The following is a 23,022-nucleotide window of genomic DNA, read 5'->3' on the forward strand; positions in this document are numbered from 1 at the left end:
TTGTAGTTTTTACTGTGTTTCAATGTAATGTATCAATTTTTAATTGCTTAATCTAATGTGATTTCTTTTATGACAACATTGTCGAAATAAAGATGAAATGATGATGTAGTGCTTTGGGATCCGTGAAGATGTGCGTCTGCCCATTTCTATTTACTTTCAACTTTGCCGGATATAACATTGCATAGTCTATCCCTTGGTCCCGCAGTTGCCATTTCATTGGTACAAAGTGTTTCCTCGCCTCTTGGACCTTAGCTGTAAAGTCGGGGTACAGTGAAATGGCTGAGCCCTCATAAGACAGTGACTGTTTTTCTCTGGCTGCGCGCAGGGCCGCGTCCCTGTCCCTATAGTTTAGGAGTTTGGCAATTATCGGTCAGTGTGGTGCCCCCGTCTTTGGACGGGGCGCCAAGGTGCGATGTGCGCGCTCCACTATGAACGTGTTTGAGAAGGTCTCCTCACCAAATAGGGTCACCAGCATGCGCTCTATGAAGGGCTCCATCTTGCCTGTCTGAGCCGTCTCAGGGAGTCCCAGTATGCGCACATTTTAGCGACGTGAACGGGCTTCCAAATCCTCCATCTTATCTTGAATCAATTGCAGCACCTTTCCCAATTGTCTGTGTTCCGTGTCCAAGGTGGTTTGCGCTTCTTCCACTTCGGTGATCCTACACTCCGACATATCTAGTCTCTCCGCGTGTTTATCTAGTCTCTCACCCATTCTGTCCAGCCTATATGTTAACGCATCCATCTTCACCCCTAGCGAGGATATACCTTCCTGCAGACCTTTCTCCATCGACTGCATTATGCTCCTAATGACCTGTTCCTGCTCAGGTGGGGTGGAGTGCCTACTCTGGTCTCCGGCGCCCCTATCCTGAGATTTCGCACGTGTTTGGGTGAAAAGGAGCTTGGACTGGTGTCGATCAGGTTTCCCTATCTTGCTGCACACAGAGAGCTCACTCAGATGCAAGGTGTTGCAGGCAGACTACCGCCCTACAAGGTCTCCAAGTAGCACAAAAGTTAGCGCTGCGTCACCAGTGTCCCCAGCCCACAGCCGATGCCCTCACGGACTCCTCAGGGGCAGCAGCCTAGTAGCTACTAAGCACCCTAGGCCTCAAGGTGACCCTTATTTTGGGGCTCTACGCCACACAATGCGCCTCCCCACCAGTGATACTGTCGCCTCTTCCTGTTGTGGGCAGCCTTCAGCTCTTGTAGCCCTCTCTTGAGCGTGACTCTCCACTCTCACCTCACGATGTCGTCCGCAAGGCGCGTATCACCCCGATAGCTTAAGCAGAGGGCCCTTATGTGTGTAGCGTCAGACTTGTCGCGCGGCGCCTCTTCTATGACGTTGGGGCAGTGATGTACATATGAAGGGCCCTCTGTCCGACACCAGCAGTTCTGCCCCTCCGCGCCACTTCTGTCGCGTCAGGGCCCCCAATCACACATCGCCGATGTTACTCCCCCGAAAATTGACCTTCCGTCACGGCTCCGCTGCCGGCTCTTAAGCTTCAAGCTTTAAGGCGCTCCAGTCTTAGGGCCCCTCCGCCAGCGTTCAGGTACCGGCACCGGAGGTTTCCGCCGTATCAGTGCGGCTGCACACTCACCCGGTCCTGGTGCAATGGCGGCCGCCTCTGTGTTTCTGGTGGCACTGGGCAACCCGCTCCCGCAGGAGCAATGCTGATGTCGTTGGGGGATTCCTGTTCCCCCTCGCCGGTCAAATAGGGTGACAGCTTACTCCCGAGTTGATCTCTTCAGAATGCGCCGGTCGCCCCTCCTTCGCCGCACCCAGCGCTTCGGCGGCAGCACGTAAGCTGACGTCGTCGGGCGGCCTCACTACTCCAGGCCGGTGCTTCACGGCCTATGTCGGCTCCGGGGTGCCTCGGGCGTCAGTCCGGAAGGCAGCTACCTCTGCGCTCCAAAACCGGTCAGTAGTTGGCGATCCACATCACCATCAGTTACGGCGGGTTTTCATAGCTACCAACACCCGCGGGGCTCAGGATAATTCAGGATTTTTTAATCGGCTCGGCGGAGCCCGAGAGTCAAGCGTCCATACTAGACTGGAGCCAAGCTCCGCCCCCCAATAGTGAACAGTAGTTACATTTCTACCATAGTACTAACAAGATGAACATTAGCAGTTCAGATAAAAATAGTAGCACTTGCATATTCCTAAAATGCGCACCCAAAATATTTTTCCTAAATGTACCGACCCTAGATATGTATGGTTAGCATGTATATGGTATGTATGTAGCCAAGAATCCCCTTGGGAAGAACCAGCCCCTTAATCTGATGGTTTAGAAGGAAGGACCCCGTCTCTGTATCAAGGATGTTACCCCACAAGGGATGTCAGACCTCTGCTTTTCGAAGATTCAGCATGCAGGACCTCGTGTCAGCTTGGAATGAATTCTCTTCTAATTTGTAGGGGGAAATATGGGTCTTTTATACTAAAGTGGTCACTCCAGGTTTTTTCTAGAATCGATTTGTTGTTAAAACAACCATAAATATTTTGGGAACAATCATGAATGTTTTTCTAAACAAATCCGATCATGCACAGCTGGCTGTTGGCTAAGGATGAAAAAAGTGGTGACCCTTACACAAAATAATTATTCTGTGCCTGAGGACATGTTTATGTACGTCAGGAACAGGAATTATGATAGAGTACTGAGAGCCTGGTGCCTGGTGTCGAAGAGACAGGAGACAGGAGCAAGCTACTAGGTAAAAGGTCACCTGTTTAGAATCGTTATTGTCGTGTGGATGGGAAAATGTGTGTTAAATGGGCTATGCCTGACAGGACGATCCTAAAGGACATGACAGCCCTTTGTCAGCAGGCCACACTGAGACCCTGTAGCTGGTCCATGCTCCATTGCGGTCGGGCTGTATTTATGACTTTGTCCCAGTCTGTCGCAATCAGATTTTTTGTATGATTTATTATTATTATTATTAACATACCCGGCGGCTGGTGACATTTGAAAGTGGTGGGGCGTAAAACAATTGTCGTAGTTCACTGTGGCGAGCGAGCGTAGCTTGCAAGCCTGAACTACCTATGGGGGGGTTCGGTGGGGTTCCCTCTGAGAAAATTTAGAAAAAAGAGTGGGCAAAGGGTGCATTTTCAAGCAATAATGTGAAGAACAGACTGAATTGGTGATGAAAATAACGGAAACAAAAATGCTATAAAGAGAAGGGATCAGGGTGAGTCCTGCAAGCGATGGACAGGTAATGTGTCAGGTCAGAGATCTACAAATAGGGACTGAGGAAACAGTGTGATGAACACAGGCAGGCACAGGGGTGATGGACCGACAATGTGACCAGGCAGGTAGGTAAGTGATGTACAGATCTCATGTTATTCATTAGAACAGGAAGAGATAGATGGGTGATGGAGGTACAATGTTTGTAGGAATAGAGAGTGTATCAGGCACGTAGACTGTGGGTCAAACACTGTCCAAATAACAAAGGCACAGCGGGCACTGGAGGAAAACAAGCTCAGGGCATCACAACCTTAGAAACACTACCCCAATAACAAAGGCACAGCGGACACTGGAGGAAGACAAACTCTGGGCATCACAACCTTAGAAACACTACCCCAATAACAAAGGCACAGCGGGCACTGGAGGAAGAAGAGCCTGAGCATCGCATTTTCACAAGTGCACACTACGCCAATAACATGGGCAGAGTGGGCACTGAAGGAACAAAAACCCAGGACATCACAACCTCACAAATTCCGCTCCATCCATTAACAAGGGCAAAATGGGCACTGAATATATACTGCCCCTGGGCATTACAACCTTAAAGAGGCGGTGCTTGTATTAAGGATAGAGCAGGCACACAAACAAGAATGACTTGTACATCGCACTGCACACCCCCTGTCCCAATAATAAGGATAGAGCAGGCACGGCAGAAACACGGGACCCACATCTCTAAAACACTGCCCCAGTAATAAGGATGTGACAGTCACACAATGCCCCGACTATCATGGAATCGGGCTCACCCCACCCCTTTGTGACTTTACCTCAATCAAAGAACATCCCCAGATTCTCGCTCACCATAATAATAACCAGGTCACGGCCACATAACAAGAGAACACATTCCCAGTTGTTAGAATTGAGGCACTATAACTTCTGAATTCCAAAGAGTCTATAACCCGGCTTTCTCACAGTAGCCATAATATTCACATTTTTCAATCATATAAGCCTTCGGAAAAAGATAAATTCAACAGCGACCGCTCAATATGTGTTAAGTATTGGGGGAAACGTCTTATATACACACTGGCCTCTTTATGTTCTCAGTTCATTTGTCACATGTTTCTGGCGTGTTTGTTTTATTTTGAGTTATGTCAATTTTAGACACTTTCCTGTTCATTTGGGTTTCTGCAAGTACGAATTGCATACAGTCATCACCTCGGGTCATCCCACGTTTCCTCTGCTGCCTAACCTTCTGCAAGTTTCTCCTCAGCTCAGACCTTTGATGTGCCTCATTACTGTATTTATTTATGTATTTACTAGCAGCCCGTCCCGACGTTGTCCGGGTATGAAATAGAATGTCTGTAATGTGTGTATTTGGCAAGGGCAATTTATTTTAAAATCTCGCGTTAGACAACATTTTTTGTTTCATTAGAATAGGGACGGAGAAGGGCCAGCTGCAGCCCTGGTTGATGTTAGCAGGCGCGTGCAATTGGTGTAGTGATCCGCCGCCTGAGCCCAGCTACAGCCCTGGTTGATGTTAGCAGGCGCGTGTAATGTTGTTGAATGAGAGAGTTATCAGCCGCGGGTAAATCGGTTTAATGAGAGAGTTGAGTGACAGCGAGTAGAAGAGGCTGCAGTAATTGTCCCCGCAGACACGCTCATTTGCAAGTTCCCCCGCTTGAGGCTCAGATGCAGGCCTGTTTGATGTTAGCAGGCGCGTGTTCCCCCACTTGAGGCCCAGCTGCAGCCCTGGTTGATGTTATCAGGCGCGTGTAATTAGTGTACTGATCCGCCGCCTGAGCCTGGCTAGAGCCCTAGTTGATGGTAGCAGGTGCGTCTAATTTCGTTGAATGAGAGAGTTCAGTTACAGCGCGCAGGAGAGGCTGCAGTAATGTTACTTACCAGGCCTCCAGGTGAACGCGTTTGTCATGCCCCCAGCACACGGCCACAGAAGACGATCTTCTGATTAATGTACGACCCACATGGCATGAAGGGCGGAACGTAGCACACGCCCCCAGCGTTTCTCACACCCCAGCGTGCCCCTTGATGCGCCGCAATTGCGTTCACATGGCATGAAGGCCGGACACACGCCCCCACAGCGTTTCTCACGCCCCCAGCGTGTCATGCCTCCAGTGGGCCCCTTGATGCTGCGCAGCAACGTAATTGGCGCTTGTATGTACGACTCACATGGCAAGAAGGGCGGACACACGCCCCCAGCATTTGTCACGCCCCCAGCGTTTGTCACGCCCCCAGCACACGCCCACAGCCCACGATGTGATGGGCGTACCACACGCCCCCAGCGTTAGTCACGCCCCCAGCCCATGCCCACAGCACAACGCATACACGCCCACAAGGGACTACTTTGCTGGCACGGTTCTTTTACCTTTTAAATGTATATGGTGTCCTACGGTACAATTGTATGTTTGCACTGTATGATTGTGATGAACACCACTGTTTCTTGGAAAGTTCATAAAAACAATTTTTTTTTAAAAATGTATATGGTGGGCGTCTGCATAGCCTATGTCCTTCTGCTGCAACTGCCCTTTCCAACGCTGTATTGGGTGTTGTGATTGGTGCTGTGGTTACTGAGATTACCCGCCTCAAAGGTTTGGGCTCTCTCTTTATTATATTAGTATGGATTGTTTACATGTAATAAGGCAGCTTAATGTTATCCAATGGGAGAGATAGACCTAACAGGAGTGAAAAAAAGCCTACCAGGACATGTCAGACTTAAATCCATATGTCCTGGCTTAGTAATACAATGCAGCCAGCCCTATGGGCTTTTAGGGCCTACCTTAGGGGTGACTTCCATGTATGAAAAAGGATGTTTGGACCTAGGACAAAAACGATTTTGCCAGGTCAAAATGGCAGTTTATAACTGCACTGCAGGCTGAAGTTGCAGGCCTGAGATGTTTTAAAGTGCTACTTTAGTGGATGGCACAATGAATGCTGCAGGCCTACTAACAGCATTTAATTTACAGGCCCTGGTTACATATAGTACCATATACTCGGAACTTGTAAAGTAAATTAAATGTGCCAATCAGGTGTAGGCCTATTTTACAATGCTTAGGGAGAGGGCATGAAGACTTTACCACTGGTTAGTAGTGGTAAAGTGCATAGGGTCCCAATGCCAAAAAGCAATGAATGCAGTAAAACAGAAAGAGTGAAGGCAAAATGTTTGGGGTGACCCGGCAGAGAGGGCCAAGTCCAAGATCAGTGATCATTGCACTAATCTTAGAAGCCAAGGTACACACTGCAAACTGCTACAGCAAATGGCACCCATCCCCCACTTCGTGTCCTGCCTTAGACCACCCCACCTTCCAAGACTCATATGCCCCTCCCCCCTGCAGCCTGCATGAAGCTCCCCATGTCCCACCTCTTCCATTCATATCCGCCCTGCTCCCTTAAATTCTGCTTATTCCATCCCATCCCATGCAATCAATCAATCAATCAGGAGTTTGTTAAAGCGCAACTACTCAACCGTAAGGGTCTCAAGGCGCTAGGGGTGGGGGGGGGGGGTGCAGGTTCCATTCCATCAAGGAGAGGGTCTGTTGAAGAGCCAGGTTTTGAGGTTTCTTGCGAAGATGGAGAGCGATGTTGTCTGTCTGAGGTGGAGCGGAAGGGCCTTCCATGCCTTGGCCGCGAGGAAGGAGAAGGAGCGGCCTCCCGATCTGGTCTTTCTGGTGCGGGGGACCACGGCGTAGGAGAGCTGGGCTGATCGTAGGGTCCTTTGGGGTGCGTGGAATTTGAGCCGGCTGTTCAGGTATGCTGGTCCGGTGCCGTGGAGGGCCTTGTGTGCGTGGGTGAGCATCTTAAAGGTGATTCTCGCCTCGACGGGGAGCCAGTGGAGTGTGCGCAGGTGCTGGGAGATGTGCCAGTGTTTTGGCAGGTTGAGGATCAGTCTTGCGGCGGCGTTCTGGGTGTTCTGCAGCTTGCGGATGAGGTTTTTGTTTTTTCCAGCGTAGAGTGCGTTGCCGTAGTCGAGTCTGCTGGTGACCAGGGCGTGAGTGACTGTCTTTCGGTGTTCGAGGGGGATCCATTTGAGGGTCTTACGAAGGAGGCGGAGGGTGTGGAAGCAGGAAGATGAGACAGAGTTGATCTGGCGGTCCATTTTGAGCTCGGAGTCCAGGATGATTCCCAGGTTGCGTGCGTGGTCTGTGGGGGTTGGCGGGTTTCCGAGGGCGGTGGGCCACCAGGTGTCGCTCCAGGCGTCGGGGTTTGGGCCCATGATGAGTACTTCTGTTTTGTTGGTGTTTAGTTGTAGGCAGCTGTTTTTCATCCATTTGGCGACGGCTTCCATGCCTTCTAGAAAGTTGCCTCTGGCGATGTTGGGCTCGTTGGATAGGGAGAGGATGAGCTGGGTGTCGTCTGCGTATGACACGATGTTGAGTCCGTAGGTTCTGACGATGGGGGCAAGTGGAGCCATGTAGACGTTGAAGAGCGTCGGGCTGAGGGAGGAGCCCTGGGGGACTCCGCAGGTGGTAGGTGTGGGGTCTGAGAGGAAAGGGGGGAGTCTGACCCGTTGCGTCCTGCCGGAGAGGAAGGAGCAGATCCAGTCGAGGGCCTTGTCCTGGATTCCTGCGTCGTAGAGTCTGCGTATTAGGGTGCGGTGGGAGACTGTGTCGAACGCCGCTGATAGGTCTAGGAGGATGAGGGCTACTGTTTCTCCTTTGTCCAGTTGGGTGCGGATGTCGTCTGTTGCGGCGAGGAGGGCGGTTTCCGTACTGTGTTTTTTTCTGAAGCCGGATTGGGAGGAGTCGAGGATGTTGTGTTCTTCAATGAATGTGGCGAGTTGGCTGTTGATGGCTTTCTCAATGACTTTCACTGGGAAGGGGAGCAGGGAGATGGGTCTGTAGTTTTTGAGGTCGGTGGGGTCCGCTGAGGGTTTCTTTAGGAGGGGGTTGACCTCGGCGTGTTTCCAGTCGTCGGGGAACGAGGCGGTCGCCAGGGAGCGGTTGATGGTGTGGCGGAGCATGGGTGCGATGGTGTTGGCGGCTCTGTTGAAGATGTGGTGGGGCAGGGGTCCGTGGGGGCCCCTGAGTGAATTGACTTCATTGTCTTCAGTGTGTCTTCGGTGGTGAGGGCTGTCGAGTCATCAATCACTGGTTTCCGGGTGTCGGGGGTGGTTGGTGAGGGTTCAGTGTGTTGGTTGTCTTCGTCGAAGTTGTCGTAGATGCTCTTGATTTTGTGGTGGAAAAAGGTGCTGAGTTTGTCACAAAAGACTCGTGACCAACAAATGCTCAGGAACCCTTATTCCGCGGAAAAATAGTGTTACATCCATAAAAGAATCCGGCAGCTCAATGAACACAGCATTCATACCACATGGTAGTCATAGGCAATCTACAAATATTCAATAAAACACTCTCAGTTGAAAGAGCATTTCAGGGGATAATATTTTTGCTCTTAGACCGGCCGAACATAAAAAACACTTGCAAGCAATCTTGTTAAGTAAATGGTTGAAGGACAGCTGTGCCCCTCTGAATGCCACCGCGCATCGTGTTGCTTTTAAGCCAAGCATCTTTGAAGCGGATCAGGCCCTCTCCAGGGACATTAATTGTAATTATAGCAAACAACTTGCCGGCCGTGTGCTCGGAGTGGCGAGAGCATCTTTACTTCAGTCCCAGAGGTGTATTATCGCCTTTCCTGAAGGAGAGGAAGAAACGGTCCTCGGAGACAGTGTTGAAAGGCTTAAGAATCGAGCAGCTTGCTGATCTCTTCAAACACCAAAAGAGCAATTTTAAGAAATAGCTGAAATCTGTGCTGGAAAGGGTGCTCACAGAACCACACTTTAAGCATGCATTCTTTGTTAAATGTACTCAAGCAATTAATAGACGAAGACTCGCTATATTCATTCAATAACAGCGCTATGAATATTTCAGGGGACGTGTCCCATTTGACCATGTCAGGGTCATTTCTGGACCAACTGGGTGCACACTGCCGGTTTTTCGAAGTTCTTTGTAGGTTGACATTTCCAATTTAATAATTAGGTCTCTAATGTAATTATCACAAAGAGCACAGGAAATCTCTTCACCTCAAAGTAACCCAAAATAATATGGGTACAATGTGAAATGAAACAAATTTAAAATTTCGATTTGAACATTTTGTGCTAAAATAATCCTGTTTACTTAAAAGTACAACGCAAAAACAAAGGCTGCTTTTGGATGTCTTCATCAGAGACAATCATTTAGTGCAGAAGTGTTTCACTTTTTTCTCACTGGTTATCTTTTTCATCATTCACCTGGTTTCGGCCAAATATTCCCTGATGTTATTGTATTTTATTGTATTCTAGTATAGCAGCCCGTCCCGACGTTGTCCGGGGATGGCCCATGTTCAGTGTTGCCTTTACTTTTTGTTTGCGTAGTAATGTGTGTTTAATTCATCCGCAGGTTTTCATTGAGCCACACCTAATTTTGTTTTGCTGTCCTTGTTGAGAGTGTTCCCCCTGTGTGCGAATGTTGTTGTTTCCCAAATGTTGTAATTTGAGCCGCAAGTGCAGCAAGTGTTACAGTGGTCGCTCAGATGTTTTTGCCTGAAATTGCTTGTTTGTGAAAGGGGCTCTCCTTGTTTACGTTTTTGATCCCTTTACTAATGTCTTTTTTTTGTTTTTATCGGCGCAAGTACTGGCAGTGTTCCACTGATAACGCAGAGTGTTAGAAATTCGGAAGTGTTTGTGTAAGTTTTAAATTTTGTCCGCACCATACGTAATTATTCGGAGCCTTGTGAGTAAAGTCTCGTTCATGTTCCGTCGATTGGCTTTCTTGTCTAAGAAATGGGCGCCTCTTTTGTTTACGTTCCTCCCCCTGTGACAACGTTGTCGTATGTCAAATGGTTAAACATTTGTTATATTTTTGTATCGCAACTCGTGTGTGTGTTAATCATTGTGTGTCGTGATTGGTGGGCTGTGCTAAGCAACGCGAATGATAGGCGGCCCTTTTTGTAAGCCTGCCCCCTGTGGCACTGTATTATTATGGAAGGCGCGCCCCTTTTTGGATGTCATCCCACGAAGGCGTTAATGTTTGAAGGGTAACACCGACGAATGTGCGAATGTCGAGGCGAGTGATAGGCGGCCCTTTGCAAATGCACGAGATGCACAGTTAAGTGTGTGCCCTGCACAGTGAAATCATTGAAATCGCATTTGCGCTATATGCACATTGAAGTGTGTGGTGAAGTGTGTGCGTTGCACAGTGAAATCAGTGAAATCGTTTGGCATATGTTTATTGTTTGTACTTTAGGCCATGCCCTCTGTAAACGCCCACATCTTTTGTTTGACACGCCTCTCTAAACACCCACATCTTTTCTTTGACACGCCCACGCCAACGCCCACAAGGGACTACTTTCCCACTTTTGGCGTTTTTGCCTTTTTAATGTATATGGTGGCCACATCTATAGCCTATGTCCTTCTGCTACATCTCCCCTTTCAAATGGTGTATTGGGTGTAGTGATTGGTGCAGTACTTTTTGAGTTTACCTGGCTCAAAGGTTTCTGTTCTCTCTTTATAATAGTAGTATAGATTTACGCGGTTTTTCTCTCGCGCGAACTTTACCGGAAGGTGTAGGAGCGCTTCACAATAGGAACAGTACTGAGAACATTACTAGTTAACAAATTACAAAAGCAAAAGTTACATTACATGAGGCAAAAGTGACAATCGTGAGCCAACAAAATACAAGAGGAGCAAACGCTGCATTACAGGAGGAAAAAGTGACGTGTGCAGGTTACAAAAGCGTACAAAGTACAAGTAGAGTTATAGTACTGCAATATATGGCAGACACTCCAACACAAGAACAAACGTTACGTAGGCGATGGTGGCACTTAGGCACTGTAGTCCCACTACACGCCTGTTTGTGCGCACCAGCTATAAATTGTGATTCTTGGCTGTAACTTCAAACGCGTGATCTAAAATAAAGTACGAGGCAGAGCTACCTTATAAAATATGAATGTTGGGATCCACCGAAATGAAGGATTACACAACGGTTTCATTCTGAGTCGGAGGTCACGGTGAGTACGTCAAAGGGAACTCGAGGGTTGGGGGGGTCCCGTCCTTAGCATCTTTATGAAGATGAATTTTGCTGAGTTGCTCGCGGTGTCACCGGTACAAAGCTGCACCAGGGCACGCAGAGTTCACCACAATTATACGGTGGTTTTTGGTCCTTACATGCCCTTAAGACCCTGACCGCCGCTTCATTCAGGGTTTCTAAGAACTACTGTTAGCTATATGTCATGGGTCCCTCGCTACCTAAGCTCGTGCTATGTTTTCCCCTTGCAGAATCTGGGTCATGTTCTCTCCGTCTCGGGTGGGTTGGGGTGGAAATGGGGTAATCGACTCGTCGCGGGGGGAGGCGGGAGGGGTTTCATGAAAAAAAATCAAATAAAACTTACCGCCCTGCCCCAGCTTCTGGATGGGTCCCGTCCCGACTCCCGGCGTGGTGCCACGCGCCACGCGTGGTGACGTCCCGACAGCGTATGGGAAATGGCCAATCACCTCGACATGGCTGGATATAGCCATATGTGATTGGCCACATAGTGCGGCCCTCAGCATAAGAGCAGACAGCCAGACAACACCCACGCGCAGCAGCCAACCCTGGCGCAGCGTTAACAGCGCCACTGTGCCAGGATTGGCTATGAGCAGGATACTAATCTGCCCATAATGAGACCGGGGCCCCGGGTCCCTGCCTGTGTCTCTGAGTGCTACAGGGGGGGGAGGGAAGGTCTACAGTAAGCATGCGCGGGCCAGTCAAAATATTGAGTACTCCTGGATTTCACATGGGCAGTGTCACCCTTGCTATTCTGCTCTGGCTGCCTGTGCACTGCCTGTCACTCTCTGCCGCAGCCCCACCCCCCACGACCCACTTCCTTATGCGATGCCCGATTCTGTCGGGCTTGTCCAGGGGCCAGTAGCGCGCAGTGCTGGTGCCTGTTAGTGCGCGCTCAGATTTATTTAAAATTCCTTTTTTAATTCATGTTGGCAGTGTGCTGTCGTCCATGGCTAGTGGGGCAACGCCCCAACGGATGCACCGCCACTTGATACCCCCGAGCCCCCATTGCGTTCTCCCCCCCGGCCCGCCCCATCACCATTTGAAGGTCACATTATCAGCCACCGCAGATGTTGCGACCTTCAATGAATTATTTTTTTCCACTCCAACCCATTGGTACATAGGTAGGTTTTCAATAACAGAATCGATTCGGTAAAAGTTGTTGCACAGTTTGTGACCACTTTTACCAAATCCATTCTGTGTGCATTTGGACCATGGAAAAGGGAGCATTCTTTGAAGTGTTCTAAGTAAATTAAGCAGCATAAAATTGTATTTTACTTAAAAAGAGAAAGTGAAGTAATAATAAATATTTCCTCCAGGAAGCTACTTCCATAATTTATGCATCATAACTGTACCTAAAGAACAGAAACCTGAAGGTAGATGCTGATCGAACCCGAACACAATAAATTAATATTGTGTCTGATTATTAGATAGTGCACAAAACCATGGAGTACTCCCCTCTATACTCCCCCCCCCATAATAGGAACAAGTCCTATAACAACACTCTAAGAAATTAGTTCCAGCACTATACATAAATGTCGACGCGACATATCAGTTTATAACAACAATAGCACACAAAGAAAGCGTCCAGCTCCAGGGTGTCTATTTCTTAGTGAAATGTTCTTCTTTATTTTTCACAAGTAGAGTTCCTTTACATTCCACATAGCATAGCCTCCTAGCCTAGGAGGCTATGATAAGTGGACTGTAAAGGAACTCTACTTGTTGCCACGTCGACATTTATGTATATAGTGCTGAAACTAATTGCTTCTATCATTATGTGCCTATGCATTACATGTTCTCCGTTAAACACTATTTGCTTGGAAAAGACTATTACGAGTTCTCTGTCATCAGGACTGAGATCCCACAGCCTTATCAACATACAAACATTAAAAGGTGTTATATGAGTATCCGTGTGTCTTGCTGTGAGTTTTATGGCTTAAACCTGATCCCCACTCCAGTAAAGCTGATGTCACTGAGGTACAGAATGACGTCATGGCGCAGGCCAAGGATCTAATAGACCAATTCAAGGTGCCCATGTGTTACAGAAAGCGCCTGGATAAAGAAAGATACAATTTCACATATAATCCCCCCCACCCCAAAACCCTCCCCCCCCCCCTCCAGAGGAAGAGGAAACATGGACTTCCAGGGCAGAGGTCGAACACTCACCGTAGACCCTCAGCTCTCTGGTGGCTATTTCCGGGGCTGCACTACTCGGCGTCACATTCACTGTGTAATTTCCGGTGTAGTTGGTCAGCAGGTCCCTGATCACCAAAGATCCGTCTGACTGACAAGTCTCTCGACCCGTGTATTGGGGGCCATTGAACTGTGATGGTGGTGAAGAGAAGTAACTGCAGATCAGCTGTGAAGCGGACACTACTGCCCCTCTGTACCAGGCGGACGCCAGTACATCCGCAGTGACCGGGGCGGTGAGGGTGACCGCCTGTCCCACTCCGGCCTTAATCACTCCTGCAGCCGCCGCCTGGGCTGAGGACGGCTGGACACAGACACCGAGACAGACTGAAAGAAAGAAGAAGAGAAGGGAAACCAGGGGTTAAAACAGAGATTTAAACTTGACAACACACTCAACCACAGACTTTAATCTCGGCTTTTCTACCAATGGAGAAGGAGCCCCTGTTTTAAAGTGACCCTGATTCGTCCAGAGAGGGCGCATTACAGTAGGAGGGGAGAGGCCAGGGAAGTAGGACACACCTACGTTCTCTGAAGGACAGGATAGTCCTGACTTTTTAGTAGTTAATTAGAACCACAGGATTAGGGTTTAGGGGCTAAGTAGTAGTGTCAGTCTAACCCAAGATTCCTCAAGATCCCTAAAAACACATGAAGTACTGAGAAGGTAACACAGAGTGATCAGAGCCCTAGTGTTCATGTACCTATATTACAAAATAGAGGCAGTAATATTCCAAATGTAAATTACCCAATTGATCTGTAATCGATAGATTCAGCCCTTCCAATGGCCCATGCCTGCTCTTGTTGAGTGTCTGGATGGGTTCTGAGGGCCATGAATGCTGTGCTGGGTGGTGGTGATGTGGCGCAGCTGTAACTGCGGGTCTGGCTTGCAGGATGCTTCCCTGAGTGGTGTCACACCCTTATATCTCTAGGAGAGCCAACGCTGGTGCTGGTTTAGCCTCTAGGATCTGAGGCTCTGGACATTTCACGAGACCGAGGGTTGCCTGGACCTTAGAGGGTCCTGAGTTATCAGTAGGTGGACCAGGCCCTACCCTTGAGGCGTGTCTGGATGGGTTATGAGGACCTGGATGCTGTGTTGGGTGGTGGTGATGTGACGCTGCTCTAACTGCTGGTTTTGCAAGCAGGGGTAAATCGCCGAGTCCTGGCCCACTGCTGTGTCTCTAGAAGAGGCCACGCTAGAGATGCTTTGGCATCAAGGCTCTTAAGTGCTGGACATTTCCTGTGACCGAGCCTTGACTAGACACTGCTCCCAGTCCTCTAGATGTACAAACTGGTACCAAGGAGCTGGTTAGGGTCTCTGAGGCTCTGTCCAAATCTGTCTGGTGGTGTGGTGCGAAGTGTAACAACTAATGACTCTTTGCTGCCCTTACCTGGGGCATAAATGATAAGCTGCTTAACCCTGCCCCCCTCGAGTTACGCATCACTGTTGGGTCCTTAGGACTGATGTGAAGGTGTAACAGTGATGCAGTCACGCTAGAGAGCACTGACTCTGACATCTCTCCTAGGTTGAGCTGTGAAGCTAAGAGATGACCCCGATATTCATACACACACTTCCCATGGACATGGCTGCCCCGTACCAGGAGGACCCAGTTTTTTTGTTTTTTTTGGGTCAGGAGTAAAACATGTATTGGAGCCATTGTCCCCTGCAACCTCCCCTAATACTGCCCCACCCCAACACGACAACATTACAACGCACCATAGTGCTACCAACCAATGTTCCTTTCAACCTTTAAAACAAATTTACAGTTTGTATTAGTAGCAGGGTGGAGCTCATGGTAATTAAAACACTCCAGCAAGAGGAAAGTACAAGAGAGGACACCAAACAGCAGCACAAGGCCAGAAGTCTGCAGCCATTCCTCTTACAGGTACCAATTATGAGCAGCAGGTCACATCCCAGAGACCAGTTCACTGACCGCTGGCCGGAGCCGCTGTCTCTAACACTGAGGCCTACTGACTCCATCACATACACCCGTACACTGACTGCAGGCTGGAGCCAATGTCTCTAATACAGAGCGCCAGTCATTCCCTCACAGAGACCAGTACACTGACCGAAGCTGGAACCACTGTCTCTAATACAAAGCGCCAGTGACTCCATTACAGAAACGAGTGCACTGACCGCAGGCTGGAGCCGCTGTCTCTTAACCTGAGCCCCAGTGACTCCATCACAGAGACCAGTACACTGACCGCAGGCTGGAGCCGCTGTCTCTAATACTGAGCCCCAGTGACTCCATCACAGAGACCAGTACACTGACCGCAGGCTGGAGCCGCTGTCTCTAAAACTGAGCCCCAGTGACTCCATCACAGAGACCTGTACACTGACCGCAGGCTGGAGCCGCCGTCTCTAAAACTGAGCCCCAGTGACTCTATCACAGAGACCAGTACACTGACCAAAGGCTGGGGCCGCTGTCTCTAAAACTGAGCCCCAGAGACTCCATCACAGAGACCAGTACACTGACCGCAGGCGGGAGCCGCTGTTTCTTAACCTGAGCCCCAGTGACTCCATCACATAGATCAGTACACTGACTGCAGGCTGGAGCCACTGTCTCTAAAACTGACGCCCAGTGACATCATCACAGAGACCAGCACACTGACCGCAGGCTGGAGCCGCTGTCTCTAAAACTGAGCCCCAGTGACTCCATCACAGAGACCAGTACACTGACTGCAGGCTGGAGCCGCTGTCTCTAAAACTGAGCCCCAGTGACTCCATCACAGAGACCAGTACACTGACCGCAGGCTGGAAGCGCTGTCTCTAATACTGAGCCCCAGAGACTCCATCACAGAGACCAGTACACTGACCGACCACAGGCTGGAGCCGCTGTCTCTAAAACTGAGCCCCAGTGAATCCATCACAGAGATCAGTGCACAGACCGCAGGCTGGAGCCGCTGTCTCTAAAACTAAGCCCCAGTGAATCTGTCACAGAGACCTGTACACTGACCGCAGGCTGGAGCCGCCGTCTCTAAAGCTGAGCCCCAGTGACTCCATCACAGAGATCAGTAAACTGACCGAAGGCTGGGGCCGCTGTCTCTTAACCTGAACCCCAGTGAATCCATCACAGAGATCAGTGCACAGACCGCAGGCTGGAGCCACTGTCTCTAAAACTGAGGCCCAGTGACATCATCACAGAGACCAGTACACTGACCGCTGGCTGGAGCCGCTGTCTCTAAAACTGAGCCCCAGTGACTCCATCACAGAGACCAGTACACTGACCGCAGGCTGGAGCCGCTGTCTCTAAAACTGAGCCCCAGTGACTCCATCACAGAGACCAGTACACTGACCGCAGGCTGGAGCAGCTGTCTCTAACACTGAGCCCCAGTGACATCATCACAGAGACCAGTACACTGACCGCAGGCTGGAGCCTCTGTCTCTAAAACTAAGCCCCAGTGAATCCGTCACAGAGACCTGTACACTGACAGCAGGCTGGAGCCGCCGTCTCTAAAACTGAGCCCCAGTGACTCTATCACAGAGGCCAGTACACTGACCGAAGGATGGGGCCGCTGTCTCTAAAACTGAGCCCCAGTGACATCATCACGGAGTAATCAGTACACTGACCGCAGGCTGGAGCCGCTGTTTCTTAACCTGAGCCCCAGTGACTCCATCACAGAGATCAGTACACTGACCGCAGGCTGGAGCCACTGTCTCTAAAACTGACCCCCAGTGACATCATCACAGAGAGCAGCACACTGACCGCAGGCTGGAGCCGCTGTCTCTAAAACTGAGCCCCAGTGACTCCATCACAGAGACCAGTACACTGACCGCAGGCTGGAAGCGCTGTCTCTAATACTGAGCCCCAGAGACTCCATCACAAAGACCAGTACACTGACCGCAGGCTGGAGCCGCTGTCTCTAATACTGAGCCCCAGTGACATCATCACAGAGACCAGTACACTGACCGCAGGCTGGACCCACTGTCTCTAATACTGACCCCAGTGACTCCATTACAGAGACCAGAACACTGACTGCAGGATGGACCGCTGTCTCTAATACTGAGCCCCAGAGACTCCATCACAGAGACCAGTACACTGACCGCAGGCTGGAAGCGCTGTCTCTAATACTGAGCCCCAGTGACTCCATCACAGAGACCAGTACACTGCCCGAAGGCTGGGGCCGCTGTCTCTAAAACTGAGCCCCAGTGACATCATCACAGAGACCAGTACACTGACCGCAGGCTGGAAGCGCTGTCTCTAATACTGAGCCCCAGAGACTCCATCACAAAGACCAGTACAATGACCGCAGGCTGGAGCCGCTGTCTCTAAAACTGAGCCCCAGGGACTCCATCACAGAGACCAGTAAACTGACCGAAGGCTGGGGCCGCTGTCTCTTAACCTGAGCCCCAGTGACATCATCACTGAGGCCAGCACACGGACCGCAGGCTGGAGCCGCTGTCTCTAAAACTGAGCTCCAGTGACTCCATCAAAGAGACCAGTACACTGACAGCAGGCTGGAGCCGCTGTCTCCAACACTGAGCCCCAGTGACATCATCACAGAGACCAGTACACTGACCGCAGGCTGGAGCCGCTGTCTCTAAAACTGAGCCCCAGTGACTCCATCAAAGAGACCAGTACACTGACAGCAGGCTGGAGCCGCTGTCTCTAACACTGAGCCCCAGTGACATCATCACAGAGACCAGTACACTGACCGCAGGCTGGAGCCGCTGTCTCTAAAACTGAGCCCCAGTGACATCATCACAGAGACCAGTACAATGACCGCAGGCTGGAGCCGCCGTCTCTAAAACTGAGCCCCAGTGACTCCATCACAGAGACCAGTACACTGACCGAAGGCTGGGGCCGCTGTCTCTAAAACTGAGCCCCAGTGAATCCATCACAGAGACCTGTACACTGACCGCAGGCTGGAGCCGCCGTCTCTAAAACTGAGCCCCAGTGACTCTATCACAGAGACCAGTACACTGACCAAAGGCTGGAGCTGCTGTCTCTTAACCTGAGCCCCAGTGACTCCATCACAGAGACCAGTACAATGACCGCAGGCTGGAGCCGCCGTCTCTAAAACTGAGCCCCAGTGACTCCATCACAGAGACCAGTACACTGCCATAAGGCTGGGGCCGCTGTCTCTAAAACTGAGCCCCAGTGACATCATCACAGAGACCAGTACACTGACCGCAGGCTGGAGCCGCTGTCTCTAAAACTGAGACCCAGTGAATCCATCACATAGACCAGTACACTGACCGCATGCTGGAGCCGCCGTCTCTAAAACTGAGCCCCAGTGACTCCATCACAGAGACCAGTACACTGCCATAAGGCTGGGGCCGCTGTCTCTAAAACTGAGCCCCAGTGACATCATCACAGAGACCAGTACAATGACCGCAGGCTGGAGCCGCCGTCTCTAAAACTGAGCCCCAGTGACTCCATCACAGAGACCAGTACACTGACCGAAGGCTGGGGCCGCTGTCTCTAAAACTGAGCCCCAGTGACATCATCACAGAGTGATCAGTACACTGACCGCAGGCTGGAGCCTATGTCTCTTAACCTGAGCCCCAGTGACATCATCACAGAGTGACCAGTGCACTGACCGCAGGCTGGAGCCATTGTCTCTAAAACTGAGGCCCAGTGACATCATCACAGAGATCAGCACACTGACCGCAGGCTGGAGCCGCTGTCTCTAAAACTGAGCCCCAGTGACATCATCACAGAGACCAGTACACTGACCGAAGGCTGGAGCCGCTGTCTCTAAAACTGAGGCCAAGTGACTCCATTACAGAGATCAGTACACTGACCGCAGGCTGGAGCCGCTGTCTCTTAACCTGAGCCCCAGTGACTCCATCACAGAGACCAGTACAATGACCGCAGGCTGAAGCCGCTGTCTCTAAAACTGAGACCCAGTGAATCCATCACAGAGACCAGTACACTGACCGCATGCTGGAGCCGCCGTCTCTAAAACTGAGCCCCAGTGACTCCATCACAGAGACCAGTACACTGCCATAAGGCTGGGGCCGCTGTCTCTAAAACTGAGCCCCAGTGAAATCATCACAGAGTGACCAGTACACTGACCGCAGGCTGGACCCACTGTCTCTAAAACTGAGGCCCAGTGACATCATCACAGAGACCAGCACACTGACCGCAGGCTGGAGCCGCTGTCTCTAAAACTGAGGCCCAGTGACTCCATCACAGAGATCAGTACACTGACCGCAGGCTGGAGCCGCTGTCTCTAATACTGAGCCCCAGTGAATCCATCACAGAGACCAGTACACTGACCGCAGGCTGGAGCCGTTGTTTCTAAAACTAAGCCCCAGAGACTCCGTCACAGAGACCTGTACACTGACGGCAGCCTGGAGTCGCTGTCTCTAACACTGAGCCCCAGTGACTCCATCACAGAGACCAGTACACTTCCGAAGGCTGGGGCCGCTGTCTCTAAAACTGAGCCCCAGTGACATCATCACAGAGTGATCAGTACACTGACCGCAGGCTGGAGCCTATGTCTCTTAACCTGAGCCCCAGTGACATCATCACCGAGTGACCAGTACACTGACCGCAGGCTGGAGCCACTGTCTCTAAAACTGAGGCCCAGTGACATCATCACAGAGACCAGCACACTGACCGCAGGCTGGAGCCGCTGTCTCTAAAACTGAGCCCCAGTGACATCATCACAGAGACCAGTACACTGACCGAAGGCTGGAGCCGCAGTCTCTAAAACTAAGGCCTAGTGACTCCACCACAGAGACCAGCACACTGAGCGCAGGCTGGAGCCGCTGTCTCTAAAACGGAGGCCTAGTGACTCCATCACAGAGATCAGTGCACAGACCGCAGGGTGGAGCCGCTGTCTCTAATACTGAGCCCCATTGACATCATCACAGAGACCAGTACACTGACCGTAGGCTGGAGCCTCTGTCTCTAAACCTGAGCCCCAGTGACTCCATCACAGAGACCAGTACAATGACCGCAGGCTGGAGCCGCTGTCTCTAAAACTGAGCCCCAGTGAATCCATCACAGAGACCAGTACACTGACCACAGGCTGGAGCCGCTGTCTCTAAAACTGAGCCCCAGTGAATCCATCACAGAGACCTGTACACTGACCACAGGCTGGAGCCGCTGTCTCTAAAACTGAGCACCAGTGACTCCATCACAGAGACCAGTACACTGACCGCAGGCTGGAACCGCCGTCTCTAAAACTGAGCCCCAGTGACTCCATCACAGAGACCAGTACACTGCCCGAAGGCTGGGGCCGCTGTCTCTAAAACTGAGCCCCAGTGACATCATCACAGAGACCAGTACACTGACCGCAGGCTGGAGCTGCTGTCTCTAATTCTGAGCCCCAGAGACTCCATCACAGAGACCAGTACACTGCCCGAAGGCTGGGGCCGCTGTCTCTAAAACTGAGCCCCAGTGACATCATCACAGAGTGATCAATACACTGACCGCAGGCTGGAGCCACTGTCTCTAAAACTGAGGCCCAGTGACATAATCACAGAGACCAGCACACTGACCGCAGGCTGGAGCCGCTGTCTCTTAACCTGAGCCCCAGTGACTCCATCACAGAGATCAGTACACTGACCGCAGGCTGGAGCTGCTGTCTCTAAAACTGAGGCCCTGGACTCATACAACACAGCGGCACCCACTGGCACTAAAATTAATCTATGTAGGCTAGCATGCCAAAGCTGTAACTACTGGCTTATTCCATACGTAATGTCTTAGACTACAACTTGAACCATGTACAGGCAATGTGAAGAGCAAGTTATTATTATTATTATTATTATTATTTGGAGTCTTGTATAGCGCGCGGTTACCCTCGGGCATCCCAGCGCTTGTTCATGACTCAGGGGTGTAGAACTAAGGAAGGCAGCATTAAGCGGGGAACAGGTGGGTCTTGAGTAGCTTCCAGAACCGAATAGTACAAGTCTCAGCACGTAGGTTCAAAGGCAGCGCATTCCATAAATTGGCTGCGTTCACTGAGAATCTTCTACCGCCCGTCCGGGCTCTTTTCACTCTGACCGCTTGTAGCAAGAATTTGTGATCCGAGCGCAGGGCTCTAGTAGTCTTTAGGGGAGCACCATATTACCCAGTGTCAGTATGAATTAATTGGCCTGATCCTTTTAAATTTTTTTCCTGAAAAAAATGGGGGGAGGGTGGGCACGCGGGTGGGGACCTCATCTCTCAGGGCCAGGCTATAATATTTTTTTTTTAATGGAGAGGAGGCCCCATGCGGCCCTCATCTCGGCTCGATATTGTCTGGGGAGCCCATTCCCCAGGGCATGCCCATTTAAAAAAAAAATGGTCCCCCTCCTGAGTCCTATTTCGGCCCCCGAGACCTCATCCTCCAGGGCCAGGCCTTTGTTATTATTTTTTTTGAAGGAGGGAGGCCTGTGCGGTTCCACAGGCCTATTTTGGCCTGGGGACCCCATCCCGCTGGGCCAGGAGGTTACCTTTTTTTAAAAAATTGGGAGGGGGCCAGCGCGACCCCCCCTCCCCGGGCCGATATTGCTCTGGGGAACCCATCCCCAGGGCATGGCCTCTTGTTGAGGACCGCAGGACCAGCCTCAAGGCCCCCGCGGTCTCTACCAAATCCCCACTTCCTGCGGGAGCCGGCATTGCTTTTGGAGACAGGGAGCTGCAAATATGCAGCTCCCTCTCTCCAAATGCAATTCTGCTCCGCTTCATGGAAATAAAAGCATTTTCCATGCTCTCACTTCCATGTGCCAAGCCATAGCAACTGCAATGTCCTAGGGGTGGGTACCCCAGAACAGTGCTGGAGTCAGCCCTGGGGGTGGGTGTCCCCAGGGCCTTGAAGGGCTCCTGGAGGAGGGCCGTGTGGCCCCTCCCAACTACTGTATAGCCCAGGGGAGGTGGTGGGCCCCTTGCTAGGGTCCCACAACGGACCCCCATCATTACCTCATTTGTGAGGCAGGGAGGTGGCATTCCCTGGGGCTGTGGGGGAGCTTGGTGCCCCCCCTTCATTTCAGAGTATGAGCCCCGGGGCTGCATGGGAGGGCTGGAGCCCCTCTGAGCACTTTTTTAAATATAGCCCTGGGGAGGTGGTAGTCCCCAAGGCTGGAGCCCCCACTGCTTTTTAATTTAATGTAGCTCTGGGAGGTGGTGGTCCCTGGGATGGCATGGGGGGCCTGTGGCTCAAACAATAAGCCCTAGGGAGGTGGCAGTCTCTGGGGCTGTGGGGGCCCAAGCTTCCCCAGCATTATAATTTGTAATTGTCCCCGGACCTGCGGGCTTAATTAAACGAAACGCTGCAACCCGTGCTTCATTTAAAAAAAACTGGCAGGATTCACAGATCCAATGTGACTCCTGCCAACTTTATTCTTTTTAAGGCTTTTTGTTGTCCCTGAGGGTCCATGTGGGATCCCCTGAACAGGCCTAGGGGGTCAGGGTGTTTCTACCCTGGCCCCTTTCCTTTTATTTTAATGTTTTTTCTTGTGACTCAGTTGAACCGAGTCACAAGATGGCTGCCAACAATTCCTGGTTTGAAGTGTTGGTAGCCAATCAGATCTCAGGCACGAGATCAGGAGGGGTCACAGATCCACTGTGGCCACAGTTGTATATCTGAGAAATCTTTACATTTCTCAGAAACTACTGAATGGATTCACACCATTTAACAAAAAGAGCTACCTTTTAGCCACATTTGGTGTAATTCTCTTCAGCAGTTCGGGCTGTAGCAATTTC

The 23,022-nt window shown here is 50.8% G+C and overlaps 1 protein-coding gene across 16 annotated transcripts in view; it reads right to left on the reverse strand.

Annotated features, from left to right (window-relative positions):
• Positions 1-23,022, reverse strand: part of LOC147706588 (cell adhesion molecule CEACAM5-like) — a 274,782-nt gene that overhangs the window by 200,030 nt on the left and 51,730 nt on the right. For all 16 annotated transcript variants that reach the window (XR_015297670.1, XR_015297672.1, XR_015297673.1 and 13 more), the window contains exon 3: positions 13,364-13,714. Coding sequence is in view for 7 of the 16 variants with exons in the window: in XM_086933068.1 (XP_086789194.1) it covers positions 13,364-13,714 (351 nt within the window). In the remaining 9 variants the exon portion in view is untranslated. The remainder of the gene's footprint in view (positions 1-13,363; positions 13,715-23,022) is intronic.

Source organism: Lissotriton vulgaris, chromosome 7 (genome assembly GCF_964263255.1).
Source record: "Lissotriton vulgaris chromosome 7, aLisVul1.2, whole genome shotgun sequence".
NCBI lineage: Eukaryota > Metazoa > Chordata > Amphibia > Caudata > Salamandridae > Lissotriton > Lissotriton vulgaris.